Source organism: Cyprinodon variegatus, unplaced genomic scaffold (assembly GCF_000732505.1).
Source record: "Cyprinodon variegatus isolate N-32 unplaced genomic scaffold, C_variegatus-1.0 Scaffold760, whole genome shotgun sequence".
In the NCBI taxonomy this organism is placed as follows: domain Eukaryota; kingdom Metazoa; phylum Chordata; class Actinopteri; order Cyprinodontiformes; family Cyprinodontidae; genus Cyprinodon; species Cyprinodon variegatus.
In genome coordinates this window covers 122,309-139,852 of record NW_015151213.1, presented here as the reverse complement: position 1 = coordinate 139,852, position 17,544 = coordinate 122,309, and the positions used below count along the sequence as shown (strand labels likewise).

Here is a 17,544-nt window from a genome sequence, read left to right as displayed (position 1 = left end):
TCTATTTATCAAATTTTAAAACAGAATCAAGAAAAAAAACACAGACAAGAGATGGAATCGACATGGGAAATATCAGGAACAAATGGGAGGATTCGCCGTGGCTCAGGCTATCCTGAGTTATCGCTATAGTTATGCTGCTATAGGCTTAGACTGCTGGAGGACATAGGGACCACTTTTCATTATTACCTCTGCCAAGAATTTGTTTTTAGGAGAGTGAGTCTTTGTACAGGAAAACTTGAAAGGTTGTTTTAAAGATTTTTTTTTAACAGAGATGCAACTCATGCAAAGGAACAATCCATTTAATTTTGGTGATGATTCAGATCATAATCTAGATACAGGAGTATAAAAAAAAAAAAAAAAGATTCTATAACTTTGAGAGATGGGGATATTTGGCAGAACAAGCAGTTTCCCACTAAACCAGATGGTGGCAGCAGTGACTATTCACAGGTATTTTACTGAAGACAAGACATAAGAAAGGGGGTCATTGTTGGTTTGGTAGCAGGATCATTTGAAAATCAGATTTTATGGACATTTTTTACCAGAGGTGTGCCTCATGCTAAGAAAAAAAATCATTCAAATTTGGTAATGATCCAGATAATGAGTGAGTTTTAGCTTTAAGTGTCACATTTGGAGCAAAATTTGCTACTTGGCAGAGGACTGTGCTCTCCGGGTGCTTTTCTAGTTCTGCTTCATCCTTTTTCTATCTGTGAATTCTGTGTAATTTGTTAGTTCAATCTCTAACGTTCTGCTCTCTCTGCATTTTCTCATAGCAGCTACATCTGGTCTGTTCCCATTTGGCTGTGACTCCATCCTGGAGAGAAATATCTTAGATTATAGGTGATAGAGCTGGGCCTGTTTCTCAGTGTTTAGTCCTGTTTCTCTCCTAGACATAGCTATGGGCTCAGCCTTTCCTGTGACTATCTGGATGTACTCTCTTTCATCCCTTTAACCTGAAAACTGGCACATAACTCATCTGCTAACTGCTTCTTTCCCAGTCAGATCCCCTATGGAGCTAATTTACAGTTACTTTTTCTTACATAGAAATTATTTATTGATCAGTGCTATCTATGTTCATTTTGTATGCCTGTTTCCGTCTCCTTCAACCCCATTTGGCCTCAGAAGCAGGCCGCTCACACTGAGCCTGGCCCTGCTGGAGGTTTAAAAATTAGTTTTTCCTCTCAACTGTCGCTGCACATATGCTTGTTCTAAGGGAATGTCTGCTTTCTCAACATACTCATCCAGGAGGAACAAATGCTGCAAAGCCAATGACTGGATGCAGTTTCCTTAAAAGTTGAACCTTTAATCTGACTGGATTATCTGATTGAGAGTTATCTCTGTAAAGAAGCTTGAGATGAAATGTTTAGTTTACTTTGAGACAGTTTTTGTTTCGCTTGCTTTTACTCTACAGCGTTGGATGCATCACAAGGATCCTACAAAACTCAGCGTGTATTACCTGTACGTTTAAAGTCGGCGCACAGTTTGAGTCGCTTCCTGATGCTGCTCTCTGAGTGTGAGGGGAAAGCTTTCTTTATGTCCTCCATGCGGATTCTCCGTGGCCTGTCTTTGCTCTTCCAGAACAGGCGGTAAATGAACACCTGCAGAGGACAGAAATGAGACAGTCGACCTTTAGCCATATCCAGAGGCGAGATTTATTCTCATCAAAAGCCCAGATGCACCCACCTGTAGGAAATCTCTTATGTGGGTGTTGGCACGTTTGGAATTTGGACCTGGAACTTCAAATAAGGGGCACTCCTGTCCAACAACAAAAATGTCAACAAGCTCCCTGATGTAGTAGCCATGTCGAGTTCGTATGACTAAGAAATCAGTCTCAGGCATCTTGTGCAGGTAGATTGGGGCACGGAAGAGGTTGTTTTCAAAAGCCTGAAATCATAAAAAGAGAAAATCAGGGAATCAGCTTATTAGGAGCCATCAGAAACATTTTAGACAATTCTTCATAGAATTAAACACAGTTATACCGACCTGAAGAAGCTGACCAGGATGCAGAGATCCCAGGAAAGGGGAGGTATGGCAGTATACCGTCTCCCCATATTTACAGTCCGGGGCCCCAGGATCTTTCCCAGGTTTCTGAATGACAGAAACACATTTATTCAAACTTTTAAGATTTCTGCATGTTTTATCAACACATATCGACTTTAGGGTCCTAGCTGAATTAGTATATTTTTTATGTAGCAAATCAATAGATCTACTCACCCTTTTGTAGTAGTTTTTGATTTTGGTTGCCATGCCAACCTGCATGATGAGAGGTGGGTACTCCTCGCTGTACTCAGCCAGGATCAGATCTCCGTCTTTGCCTGTCAAGTCCTGCGGGGTTCGCATGAAGAACATGTCTCCACCGCCGGATGCCTGCCGCTCTTGCTCTCGCATCTGATCCAGAGACACAGCGAATGCACCAATGGAAAGAAGAGCAGAAAACAAACAACCAAAACAGAATTATTTAGTAGATTTTATTCACAATGTTTGACTTTTACTGAAGTAAAGAATGTAAGTACTTTTTACAACTCTGGAGCAAAGAGAGCAGGGAGAGGACCTGCTCCACTACAGAGTTTTTTTCTCTGAAATTGTTGCACTAAAATAATTACCAGTCTTTATACAAGTGAAAGAAATTGATCAAGAATCATTTAAATTTTTATTTTAATACCTTTGCTTTCTTCTTTATGTGTTTGAGCAGAGGCTGGACCGCATGAGGACCCGGTTGTGCTATGGCTCCAAAAGAGTATTTCTTCAGGGCTGGTCGGTGGAACTGCCGAAGCTTCATTGGACCCATGTGAGTGGGGAAGAAGGGCTGTCTCAGCTCAAGGGCTGGGATGGAGTGCTGCGAAGGAGAGGAAACAGGCGCAAATATTACTACAAGCTAAAGATGTTTAAACTCAGAGCCTGGTTGATCAGCTGTTAGCTACCTGAATGATGTTGCCACCAAAGGTTCCTCTGAGGCCCTGCTGCTTCGGGTAGTAGAACTCGTCGTTGGACAGGTTCCAAGGATCTTTAACTTCAGGTTGAGACATGTTCTGTGATTATGAATGAATGAATGAGAATTCATTTCAGACAGTTTTGACAAATAACAATAAATGAATCAACCAAATACACACTAAAGAGGCTGGTTAACATTAGACCAAACACCAATTTCCAAACTAACTAAATTCACCTGAACATGAATAGAAACAGAACCCTCCACCAAAAAATGGATAAATATTTACTAAATGATCAAACACTACAGATTTCTATATCGTTTGAAATCACGCCCATTAGAACAGATACAAACATGAGAGGAAGTTTAACCATAAACGCCTAATTACAAAGAACTATTTTGGAAAACACTTTACAATAAGCATCATTTATCAATGGAAAATATACCATTTATTAATAATTAACAGAACATTTGTTAAGGTTTGATAAACATTAATAAATTGCATCTAAACCCTCTATAAAAGGTTTGGCCTTAAGCCTAAGATCAGTGGGCTTTACTATTTTTAAATAATGATTATTCTGTTTTTTTTTGTAAAGTGTTACCTTATGTTAGCCTGAGAAACCAAACTAAATGGTAGATTAAATGTGTAATTTAGTCTTGTCCCGATGAATGAGACATCGGAAGATAGTTGATGAGAACAACCAGTTGTTTTTCAAACCATGTCTGTGCCTATTGACCAATGAGTGCAAATGACTGTGACGTAGTTTGCATGACAGAAAGCTGGTGGGCGAGTGTAAACAAACAGCCTGTCAGTAAAACGGCGAATACGTCCTTCTTATAAATGATCAAGCATAGATCCTCTTTCTGCTCACGTTTTAACTAAACCCCAAGTCTAATCCTTCAAAAACTGATTCCTAAGCTGAGTCAAAAATCTCCATCAGAGTCAGTGGTCCTTCACAGACGACTATGCCGAGAGAGGGCCGCTACAGGCGGGCTGCGGTTAGCCTCGGGGGTCCGCTGGTTGCCGCAGTCCTCTCAACTTCGGAAATATTTTTTTTAAATTACGCATTAAATCGGTAAAAGGACCATATAGTGAGGCTTTAAAGTATAATATTCTCACCTCAAATGATTTAAAAAACGTACTTTTATTGAACAACAGCAACAGAAAAGAGAACTTTTAACTTTCAATGGAGCGCTCCGTTGAAAGCTGCTGCTGCCGCAGTGCATGCTACTCTTAAATTGTTGTTGCCATCTTCCTTGTTGTCAGTTCTAGGGCCTGGGGCACTGATCGAGGCTAGACCAAACTCGCAGGCAAAAATGATTTTGCTGGCAGGTGGGGCTAGTTTACTAGGCTAAACTTATGTTGCTTTCAGTCCAAAACTACAAGCACATTTCAGCAGTAAAAATCTAAAGGTGTGTCCAGAAATTCAACAACACGTTATGGAGCAAATGTGGCTAGTAATGTTAGCAAAGCATCTTTAGGCTCATAGCTGCTCCCTTAAAAAGTTAAACATTGATTAACTGAGGTCATCTTTAAATAATGGATGTGTTCTAACAGCAGCAACAATGTGCTGTAAAATGATTAATGTTACGTTTGGAACCTTGTATGAGCTAAGCTAATGAAAAGTTTAATACATATATAAACATTTTAAGCCACAATCTGAACCATGTTGGCAAAAAACCGATAGGAAGAAACGCTGAGCTAATGAGGACGTTTAATAGCTATAGAAACTTTGCTGCTTTGGAATTTAAATACTGTTTGATCTTGGAGGTTAAAACCAGCGAAGAATTTGACCATATGTCTGCTTTGAATGATTAATGTACCTGTTGTGGCTCGTCTTTTATCACGCCAGTCTTCCCCAGCAGAATGCGACTCTTCTTGATCGCCGTCTCCTTCTTATTCTCCTTGGACGGGGAGTGAGATGTCGTCTCTTCCTTTTCATCTGGAATTTCTAAAAGACACAAGAACTCAGTATGTACTTAACAAAACCTCTGAAGAAAAAAAAAATGCTTTAGAGGAGCTGATCTGAGAAGGAAGAGTTTCCAATGAACCTAGAATGATATTCTCATCGTTGGGATCCAGAGTGAGAACAGGCGGCATGAGGAGGTGGTCCATCTCCTGGTCATCCCAGATGATGTTATCCTCCCAGCGACCGTACACCAACTCTTCGTTGTCGATGGGAAAAATGGAGAACCACGAACAGTCTTCTTCCATAGAGGCTATAAGAAAAAAACCCAGAAAGAATCAAGACTGAGCCAAAAAATTTTAAAAATGAAGACGATACCTTCAGTCATTAAATACCCTCTGATTCATGTAGCACTGGTCTGTAAAAATGTAGAAAAGCTGAAAAGGGACATTCAAAACTCTTGAATTAAGACCAAGTTAAAGATTTGGTCAAACAAACCAAAATGTCAAATGATTTCATAGAAACAGACCAAAATGTCAAATGACGTGATTAAAAAAAAGTCATATTGACATTTTGGTCTGTTGTCTTTTGGTCAAACAAACCAAAATGTTAAATGGTTTAATAAAACAGACCAACATGTCAAATGATATAATATTCAAATATTACATAATTTGCCATTTTGGCCTGTTTTTATTACATCATTTGACATGTTGGTCCGTTTTTATGACATCATTTTTCACTTTGGTCTGTTTTTATGACATCATTGAACATTTTCGTCGGTGTAAATACATCAATTTTCATTTGGTCTGTTTTATGACATCATTTGACATTTTGGTCTGCTCTATTACATCATTTGACATTTTGGTCTGCTCTATTACATCGTTTGACATTTTGGATTGTTTTTATTACATCATTTTTCATTTTGGTCTGTTTTTATGACATAAATTGAAATTTTGTTCTGTTTTACAACAAATCTACAGATCTGCTGTTCTTGTGAATTGTAGCAGTATTAGAGCTGAGGCTGATGACGTTTCAAGAGTATATGAGCACATGAGAAAGCACAAGTACACATATTGCCCAAAGCTCTCACCTTGATTATCATGGCTGCCTTTTTCCCGCTTGGAGCCAGAGATTGATGGAGCTTTGGGAATGGGCAAAGGTGTTGGTGGGACAAGCTGAGAGTTGCTGCGGGTCAGACCTGCAGGGTTATAGTTTTTAACGTTACTGAGGAAAAGCTTCTTTTCTTATAAGCTTTATTTGGGGAGGTTCATCTCACCCTGCTGTGCATTATAAGCGTTAGCATTCCGGGTCATGCTGGACGGGAGCCATCCTGCCAAGCTGGCTCTCTGAGTCTTGGTGCCCTTGTGCTTCACATCTTCTCCGTTCCAAATAATATCGTCCTCCCATTGGAGCTGGGTGACCATGAGGAAGAGCTCATTCTCCAGAGCCCGCCTCACTCTATCTCCATCATCATCCTCATCATCATCGTCGCCTTCAGCATCCACGTTATCCTCCTTCTGAGCCTAAACAAACCAGACAGAAAAATCATCACTGGTGGAGTAATTCCTCTCCTACTTTAAAAGCAGCTGAGGAAACTCACCTCCCGAGGAGGTTCTGTTGTTTCTATAGGCAGATCCTGCTCGTCTGTCTCACTCAGATTATCTTCTTTGAGTTTAAACCCGTAGTTGAAGTTGCTTCCGTCCTCGGGTACGCCCAGCATGTCGTACCACAGCTGGGCCGGACCGTATCTCCATTCTGCTACTTTCGGTCGAGATTCGGTCTCTTTGTCTGCATCGCCAGACGTCTGGGAGAACTTCGACTCCACCGGAGCCATCATTGTTATCTGCATGTAAATCAGGAGTTTGTTTTGGGGTGAGTGTGCAGCTATCTGTGGGTTGTAAGACCTTAAAACTTGAGGCTTAATGTGGCAAACTGAAGACGACTGATGTCCTTTGAATTTAAAAAATAATATCAATAAGCCTGAAGACCTAAAAAAGTTTTTTCCATATTTGTTTTCTTTCACACTTTTTAAACGATTCATAGTTCTCAGAGGTTTACCTCATCATCAGAGAGACACTGCTCTGGAGGTGGAGGGAGCGCGTACTCATAGATCCACCCAGACCTTTTCTCCAGACTTTGTTCTAAGGTGTCTTCCTCTGGTGGAGGCGTCCCAGGCTGAGGGTCCCTGTGTTTACGCTTCTTTTTCCTGCGGGCGCTCCTCCAAACCGAAGGCATGTTCTTTCCAGGACCAAACAGTCGTAAAAACCTCAGGACCTGTTAAAAAAAAAAAAGGGAGAAATACGAAACAAATTGTTCTATTGCCGATCCAGATTATTGGTTCAAAAGGTCTCTTGAAACTAAATGGTTTACCTTGCCAGGCTTAAACTCTGGAAAGAGTTGCGTGACACTCGGCAATGCCTTGGCAGCATCCTTCTGCATGATGCCAGCAAGAGGAAGGTTGAGTCTGTCTGGGGGTCCCAAAACGCCAGAGCCCTGGCAGGGTCGGTCGGTTTCTGACTCGGAGTCCGAAGAGCTGCTGAAATCTACTTTATCGGCAGTGGAGGAGGGCGCGATAATGGAGGGCAGGATGATGCCATCGCCGTCTTCACCGACTGCACCAGAAACAAATCAAAGCAGCCGTAAAGATTTGCAGAATTCAGTCGTCTAGTGTTCAGAAATGAAGATCTGAGAAAAAAAATTGCTCAGTAGCTGCAAGAAAAACACTCCTTATGTTGGTAATCACTGTTCAGCTGCAGCAGAAGAGAGATGATGGGCTGTTGGAATATGGTGAAGGAATCAGAGGTGGTGGCTCTAAATCTGCAGCCTTAAGTCGAACAGTGAGGCGGGTTCTAGGGCGTCCATTTTTAGTGCCTTTTGACCAAAATTAACCTGCAGCGCTTATCTAACAGTGTGAACAGTAGCGTTCTTTTTTATTTTGTAACTGCTTTAAGGCTGCAACTAATGATTATTTTGCAAAAAATTTAATCATTCAAAATTTTTTTGACTAATCAATTAATAATCGGATAGCCAAAGGTTTCTTAAGGAAGATGTTTTACAAAATTAAACCAGGTGAAACGAAACCTTTTCCACTTGAGGAGTTCTGAATACGGAGTTCAGTTAAAGACCGCAGTAACAGAGAGGTCTACAAGACATTCCCAACAGACCCCCACATTAGCTTGGGCCTAGCAGGTATAATCGGCCTCCTCCCCTGCAAGCGGATCCCAGGGATTAAAGCAAAAAAAATAATCCTGAACCTGAACTTTTTCAACATAGCAAGAAACTCATATTTATATTCATATATATATCTGCGTGTGCGTTCTCAAGCCATGCCAGGGGGATGTGGGGGCATGGGATCAGAGATCGCATGAATGATTGAAGACTAAAATTGATTTTTAATATCCAATACCAAAACCGGCCAAAAGTGCATCTATATCTGTGAATGAAGGCTGATATACTTTGAAACTAGGTCATCTGCGTGTGTGTCACAGTGAACGCAGGGACGTCTCCGCCCCCTTCCGCAGACACTCTGCTGCACCTCTCCCAAATTGTGGGTGAACGCAGACAGTGCCAAAGACAGGAGGCCTCTGATTGGCCAAATCTACATCCGCTCTACTCATACGTATTTCCTGTTTGGTACCTTACCGGCTTGTTCTGTTTGTATGACCGCCATTGTGGAAAACGACTCATGAAGTTTGACCAGCTAGAAGAGCGAGGTGCGCAAGAACGTTGGGACCCTTTTTCCACCTTGATCCCTCTTGCAATGTGACAGGAAATTACATAGCGCAGACCATGCTTCAAAATGCGTCAAAAGTGTCTGTGTCATACCTGCAAAAAGCTCACTGCAACACACTGCTCAAGGAGTATAACCAAGCTGTGAGAGGTTGTGTTTCGGTGAGGAAAGCACAAACCCTTATTTTTAACTCGCACACTTATTATTATTATTATTGTTATTGTTGTTATTAATGCTGGTGAATCAGCTGTTGCCGTAGCTCCCAGCAAACGTGTAGTCTGTGGGACCGCGTGAACAGCCCCCTTCTTCTACTGTTTGGCTAACGCTGTTAGTTTCAGAGCGCTCCTTAGCTACCATTGGCTGACAAACGCAAGAGGGATTTCGATTGTCTTTTTAAATTTTGTCTAAAGTCAATTTATTTTCTAGTATTTTTTTTTACCTACAGGCAAGCGCTATGAGCAGGAAATCCAGCCTGGGGCCGGAATACTTTAATCCCTGAGATCCAGCTCACCACCAAGGGGTTGATCGGTTGACAGCTCAGCCAATTGTCCGTGACACGTGACCAGAGATCAGATGACACAACTACAAAGTCGATCATCGGCCTCCGGGCTATGGTGTCTTGATGCCACTTGTTCTTATTGACATCCTGGTGCTCACATATGGCGTTCGTTATGTACAAACTGTGATTAGCACAGAAGTCCAATAACAGAACACCACTCAGGTTCAGATTGGGAGGTCATTCCAACCGATCACCCCTGACCAGGTCCTACTGTTGCTGCCCATGTGGACGTTGAAGTCCCCCCCACTAGAACAATGGAGTCCCTAGTTGGAGCACCATCTAGTACCCTTCCCAAGCACTCCAAGAGGGCCAGGTACTCTGCAGCGATGCTGGGCCCATAGGCTGAGACGACGGTGAGAGACCTGTCCCCAACCCAAAGGTGTAGGGACGCCACCCTCTCGTTCACCGGGGTAAACTCCAACACGTGACGACTGAGATGGGGGGCAGTGAGCATGACCACCCCAGCCCGCCACCTCTCCCTGCAGGCAACGCCAGAGAAGTGGAGAGTCCTGCCTCTCTCCAGGAGATTGGATCCGGAACCCAAGCTGTCTGTAGAGGTGAGCCCGACTATATCCAGCCGGTACCGCTCAACCATCTGCACAAGCTTCACCCCCCCAATCGAGGTGACGTTCCACGTACCTACAGCCAGAATCTGCGTGTGCGGACCAGGCCGTCGTGGACACCCTGCCTCGACCGCCACCCAGTCCTCTCTGCACCCGAGATTTACAATTTCATTATAACTGCTTCTTAAGATATGATGCTCTGTCAGCTAAAGGCACGTTTTAGAGTCTCAATACTCCAATCAATGATTAATTGATTACTAAATAAGTTGACTATTATTTTAATATCGATTAATCATGATTAATGCAGTTAATTGTTTCAGGCCTAATTTCCATATCCTACAATATGTCATGTTATCTATAAGATTGCAAAACTCATGGAGCAGGAAATAGAAAGACGTTCTGTTTATTTACCATTTGTACTGGTGGGAGATTCCTCCTTCTTAACTGGAGTAGAAAGACTTGGAGGCGGTGGAGGAGGCATAAGCTTCGAGTCGATGTCCTCACAGTCAGCATCATAATCATCCTCATCGTCTAGAATGGAGTTTTCACGCATGGTTACACAAAAAAAAAAAAATACAGGTTGAAAAGAAAAAAAAAAACTCAGAGGAGAGGAGCAACATAAATACATTATTTGTTATTGTTATTATTATTATTGTCAAAAATTTAGAGCTGAAAATGGAAACATATACCATGGGAGGATGTTTACTGAATAAGGATCTATTCTTTCCTTTGTTCTGAATTTGACAAACAACAGATCTAAATGTGTTGTTTTTTTAATATACATTTAGACTTAATGTAATAAAATTAGGTTAGTTTGATCACAAATTCTAATCTGTTGTATTTCATGAGGCAAAAACAGAAAAATAGGCTGTGACTTGAGGAAATAATATACAATTATTTAACAATGCAATAGGTAGTTCATATATCTACATAGAAATGTTTTTCTATCAAGAGGAAATAGGTGAGAGGTAATGGATAAGTACAAGTGTACAACATGGTTAGTTTAGAGGGTGAAAGTGGAGCTAGGACGGAGCTCATCACCTGTTTTCCTGCTGGGCTGCAAAGACCCCATCGCCTGACGGTACTTTTTAGTCTCATCCTCAGCAACCTCACTGATGTCAGAGTAGTCCACTGCATCATCGGTGCTTTTCACCCAACCTGATGGAGTAAATAAAAAAGAATGACATAAACATCACACCTGGGTGGTGACTGGAATCCTGCCAGCAGTATCATCGCTCAGCGTCACCTTCTGAATCCACGCTGACAGGTTCTCTGTTTTCCTCCTTTTCCTCATTGTCGGTGGCAGTAAGCTCGGTGATGAGGGACCCCAGACCCAAGTTCCCCAAACCAGCGAGATGCTTCTTGGACTCCTGAAGCAAGAAAACGAGCAAAACAGAGTCAGGTAGACTAAATACTCACACACAATATGCCCCATATAAATTAAATATAATAACAATGTAAGATACTTCACCGCGATCCAAAATAAATAAATAAAGGAACTGCCATAAATTGTCTTAAACATGCTCACATTGTCCAGAACACTGTCCCCTTCTAACTGCCCATCTTCATTGATGTTTCCAAACAGGAAGCCAGTGATGGAAAAGGGACGATCCTGGTCTTCATCGCTGTCTGAATCAGACATCCTAAAAAAACATAATAAGCATCTTATACATCCTCAAAACCTGTAGCTACACAGGGAATATTGCGTTGCGTCAAACCATGCAGCCAAAGGCGATGCAATCCGCCTTGTTGTTTAGGTTGTAAACTTGTAAAGTATTAAATTGGAGAAAGCTTTTAGACTTACCTTCTCTGACTTTTCTTTAGATTGTTTAAGTCCCGGTTAAAGCCAGATCTGTATATTCAATGCATGCCAACACCGGGAGCTAAGCGAAAACAGTTAGCTAATGCTACTTTAAACCAAAAACCTGCAACTCGTGAGATCAAAGGGCCGCGTTAATATGCATGTTTTACAACGTGGCTACGTTAAACCTGCCAGATAAAAAACAATAGTCTTATTGAGATTCACCAAAAACATCAAAAACGCTTATTAAATGCGAAATGTTTTTTTTTTTTTTTTTTTTACCCAGCGAAGCGCCCTACGACCGGAAACGTCAACGTGACCCGGAAGAACATCTGCGTGGTGCGTTTAAGGGTAGCTCTGTAAACTAGCTAAGTACAAGTTCTATTAAAACACAAAAAGTAAAATGTATTTCTAACATTGAATATAAATGAGCAAAATTTGGTATTACTTGTGAAGACAAAAAGGTGGAATTTTTATGTAATTTCATTTTCATTATTATTCTATTATTCTTAATTCACAAATGCAGATTTTTTTAAAGTTTCACCAAATCTCCAAACATTTTTAAATGATTTTTTTTTTTGGAGTTTTCATGAATCAATTAAGTTATTGGAAAATAATAAAGTTTTCCGATTTGATAGCAATTAGGTAAACCCCTGTGTTACTTGTTTTATTATCTTCTTATTATTTTTCCTTTTGATTCTTTTATTTGAGTAAGTTTATATTGTTTTTGTATCTTATAAAAACTGTTATGGATGGCATGTTTAATTGTAATTTTACCGTTTTGGAATAATATTTTGAATTTGTTTAATGAACAGAAAAGAAAAAAAAGAAAAATAATACGCAAAGACAAAAACAAAAATACGCTGATTGTGGTCCAGATTATTTATTTATTTATTGCNAAAACAAAAATACGCTGATTGTGGTCCAGATTATATACTTATTTGTTTTTGTTCTTTTTATATTCTTTTTTTTATCAGTTATTTTAATGAGTTGTGATCATCAATTACAAAAGACTGAAATCTAGATTTTCAATATGTTCTACACAAGAAAAATAATACAATAGGTTGATGAAAAAAGAAAAAGAATTTTAATATTTTTGTTATTACTTACTTGACAGTTGCCCAGCATATCACTGTGTCCCAGCATCATAAATTGATTGGAAGAAAAGGCGTTAGCAGTTTAAAACTAGTACTCGAGTAGAGGGAGGATGGATGATGGCTTCCCTCTTCTTAATAAAAATCTTAAAAATCATCCCCCTTTTTTAAATGACAAACCCCCATACCATACCCAACATTTTATTACTGAATGTGTAAAATTTCTACTCTATATTAACACTACCTTTCAATATTTGGCGGGCTGTGGGTACGGAAGAGGATTAGGGCCACTGAAAAAAGTTTAAAAAGTTAACTGATTTTTAAATATTATTTCAGTTTAATATGGGAAAAATTTCAAAATTCTGACTTTAATTTCAGAATTCTGATGTTTTTTTCACTGAATTCTGACAGCTAACAAACATGTTAGCATCAAGTGGTATCTATGTCTGTTTTAGAGACTAAACTAGCTCTCTTGTTTTAATGACCTGCTCCTTCATCAATGAAATAGCATCACCAGGGACCCCTCAGGCACGTAAAAAGTTGCTTGATTTTGTCATTTTTCACCTATGTGTTACTGGCCCTCCAAAACAACTCACATCTTTGTCAGTGAAGCTGAGTGTTCCCACATCTGCAGCCTTTCCTAATAGACGCATATATTTCAACATCCATGTTACTAGATTAAAGGTATAGTGGAAACAATTCTGTCAGGTTTGAGTTCTTGGGCGAACATCTTTTTCATTGTCATTACTTACCTTCTTATATCAATAATAATTATGCAAAAAATTTATATTTACAAGTACCAATATCTACATAAATTGAATATTTAATAAATTTTTACTAAAATAGTTATTTATCTATTATTTTACTGAAGACTCCTAGATGACTTGCAGACAAATAATTTTCTCTTTACCCTATATAACACAAAATCTAGTTGTGAAAAGATCAGGAATTCTGTACTTATCGTCTTTAATATTAGTACATTGATGTGCATAATTAACAACAGTGTTTTTGTTATTAAGTAATTGTTAATGTATGAAAAATTATGTTTTGCATATTCAACTTGAGAGTATTACTGCTGCCAAGATCTGTGTTAGAAGAGAAAAAAAATCGTAGGGGTGGCCACTGATTGGCTCAGAAGGGCCACCCCTGGCCCCCCATCTAGCTCCGCCCCTGGTGTAATCATGCCTAAAATGTAACACCCAGATAAATACAGCAATTTACTGTAGCTTTACTCAGATTAAATCACTTAAACAAGAAACTTTAATGTATAGAAAAATAGTAAGTTATGTGTTTATCTTAGAAAAAATAAAATAACAGCTATATTCTTCTTGCAAGAAACTATTTTTTTTTTTTTTTTTTGTATTTTATATACTTTAATAATCCCAGAGGGAAATTACTTCTCTGCATTTAACCCATCCCCTTGGGAAGCAGGGAATATGTTGAAAACATATGAGCAAACAGTGCACAAAAACAACCGTTTTGGCAGAGAAGGCACCAAAATCTTTATTATGTATATGCGTCCAAAAAATGTTTGCTGACACCACAAGTTTATGGGCCTTTACTGAGAAGCAAGATTTGTTTGAAAATAAAAAAAACGATCATTACCTTAAGTTCATGAGCCACATTCGTATTATGTTTTAAATGAAAGTTCAATAAATACGTTAAAAACCCAAAATACTTATAAACAACGACTAGTTTGTTTCCATTGGGCAATTTTTTATTAGCATATTTTGATAAAGTTCATTATTTTCCATAATGTAATGATACAATTTCAACATTGATATATTTTAGATTCATTGCACAGTAACTGAAATATTTCAGGTCTTTTATTGTCGTAATACAGATGATTTTGGCATACAGCTCATGAAAATCCATAATTCCTATCTCACAAAATTAGCATATCAAGAAAAAGGTCTCTAAACAAGCTATGCACCTAATCATCTGAATCAACAAATTAACTCTAAATTTACTCTAAACCTGCAAAAGACTCCTGAGGCCTTTAAAACTCCCAGCCTGGTTCGTCACTCAAAACCCCAATCATGGGTAAGACTGCCGACCTGACTGCTGTCCAGAAGGCCATCATTGACACCCTCAAGCAAGAGCGAATGACACAGAAAGATATTTCTGAACCAATAGGCTGTTTCCAGAGTGCTGTATGAAGGCACCTCAGTGGGACGTCTGTGGGAAGGAAAAAGTGTGTCAGAAAACGCTGCACAACGAGAAGAGGTGACCGGACCCCGAGGAAGATTGTGGAGAAGGGCAGATTCCAGACCTTGGGGGACCTGCGGAAGCAGTGGACCGAGTCTGGAGGCGTGTGCAGGAAATGGGCTACAGGTGCTGCATTCCCCAGGTCAAGCCACTTTTGAACCAGAAACAGCGGCAGAGGTGCCTGACCTGGGCTACAGAGAAGCAGCACTGGACTGTTGCTCAGTTTTTCATGTCATTTGGAAATCAAGGTGCCAGAGTCTAGAAGAAGACTGGGGAGAAGGAAATGCCAAAATGCCAGAAGTCCAGTGTCAGGTTCCCACAGTCAGTGATGGTCTGGGGTGCCATGTCAGCTGCTGGTGTTGGTCCACTGTGTTTTATCAAGGGCAGGGTCAGTGCAGCTAGCTATCAGGAGATTTTGGAGCACCTAATGCTTCCATCTGCTGAAAAGCTTTATGAAGATGAAGATTTCATTTTTGAAAAAAAAAAAAATGAAATTCCCGACATGCAAAAGGATTCCCCACCAAGTATTGAGTGCATAACTGTACATAAACATTTGAAGGTTGTTTTTTTTTTTGTATTAAGAACACTTTTCTTTTATTGGTCGGATGAAATCTGCTAATTTTGTGAGATAGGAATTTGGGGTTTTCATGAGCTGTATTGCCAAAATAATCCGTATTAAGACAATACAAGACCTGAAATATTTCAGTTAGTGTGCAATGAATTTAAAATATATGAATGTTCAAGTTTTATCATTGCATTATGGAAAATAATTAACTTTATCACAATATGCTAATATTTTGAGAAGGACCTGTACACCTTAAAGACAAAATACATTATTTTGAGGACCAGAATGTTCAGATTTTGGACAAAGAAGACAGATGGTGTGATGGGAGCCATTTATCTTAAGAAAGAAAAACCAACCTTAAACAGAGGGGGTGGAAAGATTTAATCTTTCAAAAACCTACAACGCAGCGATAAAGTTGATTCCTTCACGCTATTGTCGCGGCCCCCACCCCCACGCAGAGCACCTCGCTTTTTTAGCCAAGCCAACAAATCCCTTTAACAACCCCCTTTCAGAGACATAGACAGGTATTGGGTATCACAGGCTAACAAAGAAACCAAAATACCCCTATTCCAAAGGGGCGGACCCATTTGTCTGGTTCAATTTGAATGTTTTCTAAGACAAAACAAGGCTGTTTTTGGTCCACTCTATAAAGCCTTGAACTTAATGATATTTCTGACATTTTTAATTGAAAAAGCTTCCTGGATGGGAAGTGAAACGTCTTCAAACTTGGAAACAAAGTCCAGTGGATTGTTTTTTTTTTTAACTTTTATAAAATAAAGGTAAATAAGCTAAATGATAAACTGATTAACTAAAGGTCAATAAAACAGGCACACAAACAGTTGAGCCAGTTTTTAATAGTTTTAAACACTTGAGTTTGAAAAAAAGTACAAAAGTGATCCTGAACGCCACAGTATGAAATCAACCCTGTAATGTAGGGTGACTGGTGTGTTCCTTTAAAAAGCATTTTCTACAGACAACTGGCCATACTATACACATAATGTACTCACTAAAACAGAGGCGATGGTTTAAATACAACGGCTGAGCCTGGAAATACATTTAAGTTTCCTTAAAAAAAAAAAAGAAAAGAAAATCTAGTAAAAGGAGGAGAAAGGAGTCTCACCATGACGTCATTCTGGTGTCTGGCAGTAAAATCATGCAGTGTTAGAACCGTTCCAATATGGAGAAGCAACAAAGCTCCCCAGCCTCCCCCCAGCGGGGGGGCGCCATCCGTTTCTGCTGTCCGACTTCAACCAGCCGCTATTTGCATACTTTGTGACGTTTCACATAGAACTCGCCTCACATAATTGCATCCTCTTAGAAAAATATAACTGATAATCGGCATTAAAGAAACCCCCTGAAATATGGGCTTACATCCCAGAATGCTGTGAGGAAATAATAACAACAACAATTAAAGGAAAAGAAACACAGCTGAATAAATAAATGCATGACATCCATTAAAAAGTCTCCTTATGAGCACACCAAGCTGGTTTTAGCCCGGCAGTGTCAGAAACAAGATCTCCACGGCATCTAAAAACAAATTATAATCTTCACGGCAAACTTGCCATGACAGACGTAAAATATGCTGCGTTCTACGAAGGGTTCTTCAATGTAACAGCTGGTATAACACGGTCTCTGGTTCAGCCAATCAAAGTGGATGGAGACGAGGAAACGCGAGAGGGAGGCTCTCACAGTGTTACAGTAGGAAGCCGCTCGTGGCTGCCAACCTCCGACCGGCCTATCGTTAGGGCAGCAGCAGCGAGCTTCCTGTTCGGTCAAACTTTTTGCCCTTGGAGAGGGCGGCCACTTGTTTCATCAGCTCCCGGTTCTTGGCCTGTGGAAACACATACACAGTGAGAAACATTTTCCTTTAAACCTCATTATGTCTTTATTCATTTCTCATCTTTAGAAAAATTAGCATTTATCATCTAAGTGATTAATTACTAATTCATTATTAATTTAGACCTTTTTATTTTTTCCCTTGGGGGATTGACAAATTTGAATATTAATAATGAATACTAAGATGCAGTTACTGATGGATGCTTGGTTATATAAATCAAACTTTTTCATTGTAACTGCTGTATTTCCGTCTAGTTTTTCCATGCAGGATTTGTGATTGTGGGGCTTATTGCTAGCCTGACGTAGTCCGACTCAATTCTAGTCAGAATATGAGTCTGATACTGCTCCATAGAGC

General features: G+C 39.8%; 2 protein-coding genes across 6 annotated transcripts in view; both read right to left on the bottom strand.

Moving 5' to 3' along the window:
• taf1 (TATA-box binding protein associated factor 1) overlaps nt 1-11,800 on the bottom strand; it is a 27,578-nt gene extending 15,778 nt beyond the window's left edge. For 3 of the 4 annotated variants that reach the window (XM_015395778.1, XM_015395777.1, XM_015395780.1), the window contains exons 1-18: nt 11,490-11,800; nt 11,214-11,328; nt 10,932-11,055; nt 10,727-10,843; nt 10,097-10,216; nt 7,204-7,445; nt 6,892-7,107; nt 6,434-6,676; nt 6,110-6,356; nt 5,924-6,031; nt 4,979-5,146; nt 4,751-4,878; nt 2,919-3,026; nt 2,660-2,833; nt 2,212-2,385; nt 1,981-2,085; nt 1,681-1,881; nt 1,454-1,595 (exon numbers count right to left, since the gene is read on the bottom strand). In XM_015395778.1, the coding sequence (XP_015251264.1) occupies nt 1,454-1,595; nt 1,681-1,881; nt 1,981-2,085; nt 2,212-2,385; nt 2,660-2,833; nt 2,919-3,026; nt 4,751-4,878; nt 4,979-5,146; nt 5,924-6,031; nt 6,110-6,356; nt 6,434-6,676; nt 6,892-7,107; nt 7,204-7,445; nt 10,097-10,216; nt 10,727-10,843; nt 10,932-11,055; nt 11,214-11,327 (2,731 nt within the window). In that variant the 5' untranslated portion in view covers nt 11,328; nt 11,490-11,800. The remainder of the gene's footprint in view (nt 1-1,453; nt 1,596-1,680; nt 1,882-1,980; nt 2,086-2,211; nt 2,386-2,659; nt 2,834-2,918; nt 3,027-4,750; nt 4,879-4,978; nt 5,147-5,923; nt 6,032-6,109; nt 6,357-6,433; nt 6,677-6,891; nt 7,108-7,203; nt 7,446-10,096; nt 10,217-10,726; nt 10,844-10,931; nt 11,056-11,213; nt 11,329-11,489) is intronic. The other variant, XM_015395779.1, reaches the window with a different exon arrangement.
• A 5,149-nt stretch (nt 11,801-16,949) lies between these two features.
• fam76b (family with sequence similarity 76 member B) overlaps nt 16,950-17,544 on the bottom strand; it is a 6,700-nt gene continuing 6,105 nt past the window's right edge. For both annotated transcript variants that reach the window (XM_015395788.1, XM_015395789.1), the window contains exon 10: nt 16,950-17,184. In XM_015395788.1, the coding sequence (XP_015251274.1) occupies nt 17,095-17,184 (90 nt within the window). In that variant the 3' untranslated portion in view covers nt 16,950-17,094. The remainder of the gene's footprint in view (nt 17,185-17,544) is intronic.